Source organism: Vulpes lagopus, chromosome 11, assembly GCF_018345385.1.
Source record: "Vulpes lagopus strain Blue_001 chromosome 11, ASM1834538v1, whole genome shotgun sequence".
Classification (NCBI taxonomy): domain Eukaryota; kingdom Metazoa; phylum Chordata; class Mammalia; order Carnivora; family Canidae; genus Vulpes; species Vulpes lagopus.
The window spans coordinates 46,628,393-46,634,392 of record NC_054834.1 but is presented as its reverse complement, the minus strand read 5'-3'; the positions used below and the strand labels follow the sequence as shown (position 1 = coordinate 46,634,392).

Genomic DNA, 6,000 nt, shown 5'->3' with positions numbered 1-6,000 from the left:
TCCCGGAGCAGCCGCGGGCGCAGCCGGCCGCGACCCAGGAAGACGCGCGCTCCGCAGCCACGCGAGGGGGGCGCTCTCGGGAGCCGGGCCCGGGGTCATCCGAACCCAGGCTTCCGGGAAAGGAGGACCCTACCGGGCAGGGCCGCCGAGAGAGGGGAAATCCAGCCGGACAGCCCGGCCCGCCGCGGAGGCGGCGTCCCGCGGTCAGCGAGGGCAGCGTCCCCGCCGCGCGCTCCTCGGGGTCACGCGGTTCCGCCCGGCGGGGGGGCGGGGGGCGGGGGCGGCCGAGGATGTGCGCGGCCCCCGGCCCGGGACCTCGCCGTGGACTCCTCCTCCCCAGCTAGTTCCCAGGCCCTCGGCGGCCTCCCGCTCCCTCACCTGGGCGTGTTGGGGTGCGGGGCGCGGGGGCGGGATCTGGTGTCGGGGGGAAGCGCCGGGAGAGGGGGGGAGGCGGGGCTGAAGGCAGGCGGCCCCAGCAGCCACGCGTCTGCAGCGCCCGGGTCGTCGGGTCGGCCTCCCGCAGACGCCCCGAAACGCGCGCTCGGCGGTCGGTGGTTCCCCGGGGCGGCCTCCCGGCGTCGCCCCGCCCCGCCCCGCCCCGCCCCGCCCCGCAGGCTGCGGTCCCTTTAAAGGCGCGCGGGGGAGGGCCGCCCTCCTCTCGAGGCGGACTCGGGAGCAGCCGCCGCCGGCCCCGCGTGGCCATGGCGTCCCCGGCCATCGGGCCGCGACCCTACCGGCTGCTCTTGGACCCAGAGCCGCCGCGGTACCTGCAGAGCCTGGGCGGCCCCGAGCTGCCGCCGCCGCCCCCCGGCCGCTCCCCGCGCCGCTGCGCCCCGGCGCCCCTGCCCACCGCGCCCGGGGCGCACGAGGGGCGCGGCGCCCGGAGGGCCGCCCGGGCGGACGCGGAGCCCCAACCGCGGCCGTCCAGACCCCCTCGCCCAATCCGGCCGGGTCTGCAGCAGAGACTGCGGCGGCGGCCCGGAGCGCCCCGGCCCCGCGACGTGCGGAGCATCTTCGAGCAGCCGCAGGACCCCCGCGTCCCGGTGGAGCGAGGCGAGGGGCACCGCTTCGGCGAGCTGGCGCTGCGGGGCGGCCGCGGCTGGTGCGACCTGTGCGGACGCGAGGTGCTGCGGCAGGCGCTGCGCTGCGCTAGTGAGTGCGGGGGGGGCGCTCGGGGAGCCGCGGGGCGGCGGGGGCGCGCGGGCGGCGGTCGGGGGAGCCGCGGGAGGCGGCGGGGGGGGGCTCGGCTCTCGGCCCCCGGGCGGGCGTGCTCTAGGGGCTGCGGGCAGGCCAGGTGTGGCTGCGCCGTGCTTAACAAATGCCCCTTTCCCTGACAGGTGCGCAGCTTCCCCTCCACGCGCGCGCACACGCACACACACGCTCTCGGGTTGGGGATGAGGACCGCGGCGGCAAGGTCATTCCGTTGTCTCCCACGCACCCGCTTGCTTTTGTCGTAGCTTCGTGACGGTGGGTGGTGAGACTGCTGTTGACACGGCCATTTGACCCGTGCTTATTAGGGTTAATGGGAAAATGGCTTGTCTCCCGTGGTCCAGGCCCGCGGTACGTGTCCACCTGTGGTGCAGCTCCCTCCAGGGCGCACTGTTGGGACAGGAAAGAGACCTGGTTAGGCTTTGGATGGAAAGGGGCTGTAGGTGGAAGTGAGCCTGAGGTCACCCCGGACCGTGCCCCCTCACTGCCTTCGGCTTCTGACCCTCCTCCTAGGTGGTGCACCAGTCATCAGTGTCAACTCCCTGTCCAGTACTTTCCTCCCTGGAGCTCTCAGGCCCCTCCAGCCTCTTTCTGAGCCAGGCTCTTCTTGGAACCTGACTGTAGAACACTGGACACCCAGCGTGTAGACTTTCTGAGCAAATTTGCACTCTCCTTGGGGGTGAGGGTTATTATTTTTCTCTTCATACAGTTAGGCACGCGTATCTCTTTAACCGGTGTCCTCTCCCCGCCCCCATATTTGCAGTTGCCACGTTTGGTGGAGGATATCGATATCCATGTGTTTAAGTGTTTACAGAGATATTTAAATATCTGAAGTACAAAGCACAGTGGATGGCACAGCCCCTAACAAGCATCTCTGGAAATGGGTTGTGGTTTGTATCTGTCCGCCAAGGGCCCTTCCCCCAGGACCCAAGGTCCACATCTCCCATCTGACTGCAGCTACTTCCCCATCAGGAAAACCCTACCTTGCCCGACTCCTCTCTGCAGTTCGCAGCAGAGGCTGTGCAGGGTGCCGCCTGCTGCAACTGGCTTCGGGGGAGGAAAGCTCACATTCTAAGCCAGGGTCAAGCAGAAGGGAAAGATTGGAGGGGAGAGTAGGTGTTGCTCCCTCCGCCAGCAGAACTCACGGTTTAGGTGCTAACACGAAAGGAAAGAGCAGACTTCATAGAGGTGGGTGTTGTGGTTGGAGGGCAGCTGTCACTCGGTAAATGCTCCCGACCTTATAGTAGAATCAAATGTCACTTGCCCATGGACGTCTTGGCAACTATTGCCCTCTCAAGGGTCCTCGGGTACTTTACTGTACCCACCACGTCTATAAACACAGACAGAGGGAGCACTCACCGTCATGGATTTCGCTGTGCTGGAATCCTGGGAAATCCACTTCAGTGGAATTCTAGTCTGTATTAAGACGTTTGGGGACTGTATCACCCAGGGATGTCTGAACACCAGAGAGGGAGCAGAACTGGAATCAAGGGACTCGGAGCGGAGTCTCTGTTTGTCATTATTAATATTTAACTAGCTGGGGACCTGTGGCTGGGTGGGAACAGTTGAGAAATGTTCTGATGTGCGAATGAGTGCTGGCAGGTAAAGACACAGCCGGCTGCACTCCCCGAGCATCTTCCTTTAAGTTGACTATCTAATTCCAAGCTGCGGTTGTTTTGTTTGATCTTTGTTTTTAAGAGCAAGGTTCAGAAATAGGACTCTAAAAAGGCAATAGCATGCAGCGATTAAGAGAACAGACTGAAGCCAGAGGACCTGTTTCAAATCCCTACTCCGCCGCTTAATCTCTGTGTCATTCTGGGCATCTCTGTGCTCTGCTTTCTTGCTTTTAAAAAAATGAGGCTAACACTGTCGGCTTCATTGTGTTAATGTGAGAATGAAATGAATGAATATATGTAAAGTGCTTTAACACAGTGCCTGGCAAAATGCATTGTGAGCGTTTCTGTTATCCCCTCCCATCCGACAGCCGTAGTTATTTGTCTGGCCTCATGACACCTCTGAGGGTCACCCTTCCATGCAGTGAGTGTAGTTCTCAAACCCTGCCTGGTTGAACTAAGTGGGGAAGCGAGTGCCATGAGCATCCCCGGATGTGCGGGTGTCCAGAAACACCATTCCTGCTGGGTGTGGCCGAGGAGCATCCTCACTGAATACCAGTGGCTTAGAGAGCACTTAGGTATTAGTGTCTTGTCTTTATTTCATCTGCCCCTAACAAAGTGCCAGGCACAGAGCAGCCTCAGTAACTAGCCTTTGATGAAGGTGGTGGCTTGTTTTTACTCTTAAATTTCTCTGTTCTTAGAAATAAACAGAAGGGCAGTGGTACATGAATGACATCTGTCTAGGCAATAGGCTGACAAGGGGTAGGAGCCATGTTGGCAAGACCGGCTTTTAACAGGGGAAACGTTTGGAAAGCTGCTCCCCACTCTGCCTGCCTGCTTGGTGAAAGCCCCTCTAACTTCAACTTACCCCTACTTCCCGGTCTGTAACTGGTTCTGGTTAATGCTGGATTTGCCAAAAGGGAGGTTCAGAGTGAATATTAATTTCCAAGATTAAAGAAATCATGTTTATGAGATAGAGAAAGAAATCTAGTGGGGACTGGGGGAGAGAGAGAGAGAGAGAGAGAGACGGAAAGAGAGAGAGAGAGAGAGAGAGTATGTGAATGCGTGTGTATGCTTTGGGGTAGGGGCAGTGGCAGTGGCGAGAATCCGTTTCCAGCATTCCAGGAGGGCAGGGTCCACAGCAAACAACGTGCGAAAGTCACGGGCTGCCCTTTGGCTTGGTATCAGGAAATGTCCTTTACAGGTCACGGACCCTTTCTTCTGTAGAAGACACACAGCATTGACCTTTTACCTTTCATCTCATTTTGTGGATATGTAAGCCTTCCTGGACTAGAAGTTTGGAAAATGGGAAAACTGAGTTCCAACTCAACATTCAAGGAGGGATGCTCAGACATACCTTACATAATGGTAGCGAGTGCCTAGAGTCTTCTCTGGAGGCGTCATTGGTCAGACCTATGAAGTGTTAAATGACTGGAATTGCAGGGTTGAAAGGGGAGCCCTGGGGCTCCCTGTCCTACCTACCCCCCCAATAGACATTTAATTATGATGTGGGAAGGAGACGCTTGCCAGGAGACCTCAGGGGCAAGGGACACTTTCTGTGGCAAGTGAGACATATGTCTCAAAGGGCCCCTTGTCCTACCTTTACAGCTCTGTCTTGTCCCTTCCTTCATGGTTGGGCTCAACCTGCCTCTCTGTAAAGACTGGAACCACCCGTGTGACAGCCACTGGATCCTGCGGAGTCATCTCTTACCATGAGTTCTTTGTAGAAGAGGTCACTGGGACATCGACCCTTCCTGGGATAAAGGCACCGGGCTGCCCTGCAGCAGACCCTAGAACACTTGGGCACTTGGAAAGTACTTTATCTGTCCAGTATACCTGCCGGCACTGAAATGCGTGGCTTGAAGTATTTTCATGGACTCAGGCCCCTGTTTGGCTGTGGAGGTTAGGGGAAAGGACATTTGTTGAGTTGTTAAAGAGAATGGAGCCCCCCCCCTTTCTAGTTCCTCCCACCCCTGGCTCTAATTGGGGTCTTCTCTTAGGAAAAGTCCTAGTGGCATGACTGTGTGTGTGTGTGTGTGTGTGTGTGTGTGTGAATTTGGGGACAGAGAACAGATCTGGAATGTTTTGAGGGAGGCCTTCTGAGGTCCCCAAGCTGCATCCTGTTTCCTCTCCTCCCTGCTTCCTGTCTTCTGAAAAGATGAAAGTGAAAGCATTAAATGTGCTTAATTGTCCCCCCTCTTCATCAGAGCATGAAATTTTCTGATTATGGAGGGATGGGGGCTTGAATCCCAGGTACAGTCAAAAATGATTAATGCCACTTGTCTGCCAGCCTAATTAGACTTGGTAATGAACGTGTGTGTTCGCCTGCCGATCCTGCGGAGTTATTAGGTGGAAGTGAATTGACGTCTCCCCTCAGCGCTGAGGGTTTGGTCTGATATCCTCTCTCTTCCCCCCAAGTTTATCAGTCACCCAGCCTGTGCCAGGCCTGGCAGGTAGGCCCTGAGCGACAGGGAAAAGACAGCCCTCCGCCGGCCCCAGGGTCCCCGCCCGGCTGGTGACGCGGCTCATGCCACAGGAGCTGGGCCGCGAGGGTTAAGAGTGTGTGAGGACCGGGCCGGAGGCTCAGGCCTGGCGCAGCCCAGCTCTGAGCACAGGAAGGACCTTCACCGGCCAGTACTGCCTGTTCCCTGAGGAGCCCAGAGGATTTTGCGCTCGCGTCCGTTCACCCTGGGATGGCTTCTGAGGTCAGAATGCAGGGAGAGCAGAATGCAGAACGCGGGGCGAGCCCTCTCAGGTGGTGCCAACGGCTGGCTTCCAAGGCCTTGGGGCCATTTCAGGCTTTCAGGTCATTTCCATCCTTCAGGCCGTGCCCAGCATTTCTGTGTCAGAAGCCGGGGCCTGGCTCGTCTGGGGAAGGGCCCTCGGGGCCCCCCACCCCCACCCCTCAATATCCCCGCGGAGTTGTGGCCACGCTTGCCCCGTCAGAGGACTGTTAGCAGGGCCCTGTCAGGGCTGGTGCCCAAGCTCTAGATGCGCCTTATCAGAGGCCCTTCCTGTTCGCATTCCTCAGATGACAAGGTGAATGTTCTGGGGCAGGTGAGTGTTTGCAGACTTTGGGGGAAGAGCAAGGGGGCCAAGGTGATGAAGTCAGGCAGGGCAACGGGCTCCCTTCCCCAGGCGGCCCAGGTTTGAGCGGAGTCGCATCGGTGCTGGGAGT

The 6,000-nt window shown here is 58.9% G+C and overlaps 1 protein-coding gene across 1 annotated transcript in view; it reads left to right on the top strand.

Moving 5' to 3' along the window:
• The first annotated feature begins 348 nt into the window (after positions 1-348).
• The window catches only part of RASSF5 (Ras association domain family member 5), a 66,113-nt gene continuing 60,461 nt past the window's right edge, over positions 349-6,000 (top strand). Inside the window, exon 1 of the mRNA XM_041773807.1 lies at positions 349-1,152. Coding sequence (XP_041629741.1) covers positions 702-1,152 — 451 coding nt within the window. The 5' untranslated portion in view covers positions 349-701. The remainder of the gene's footprint in view (positions 1,153-6,000) is intronic.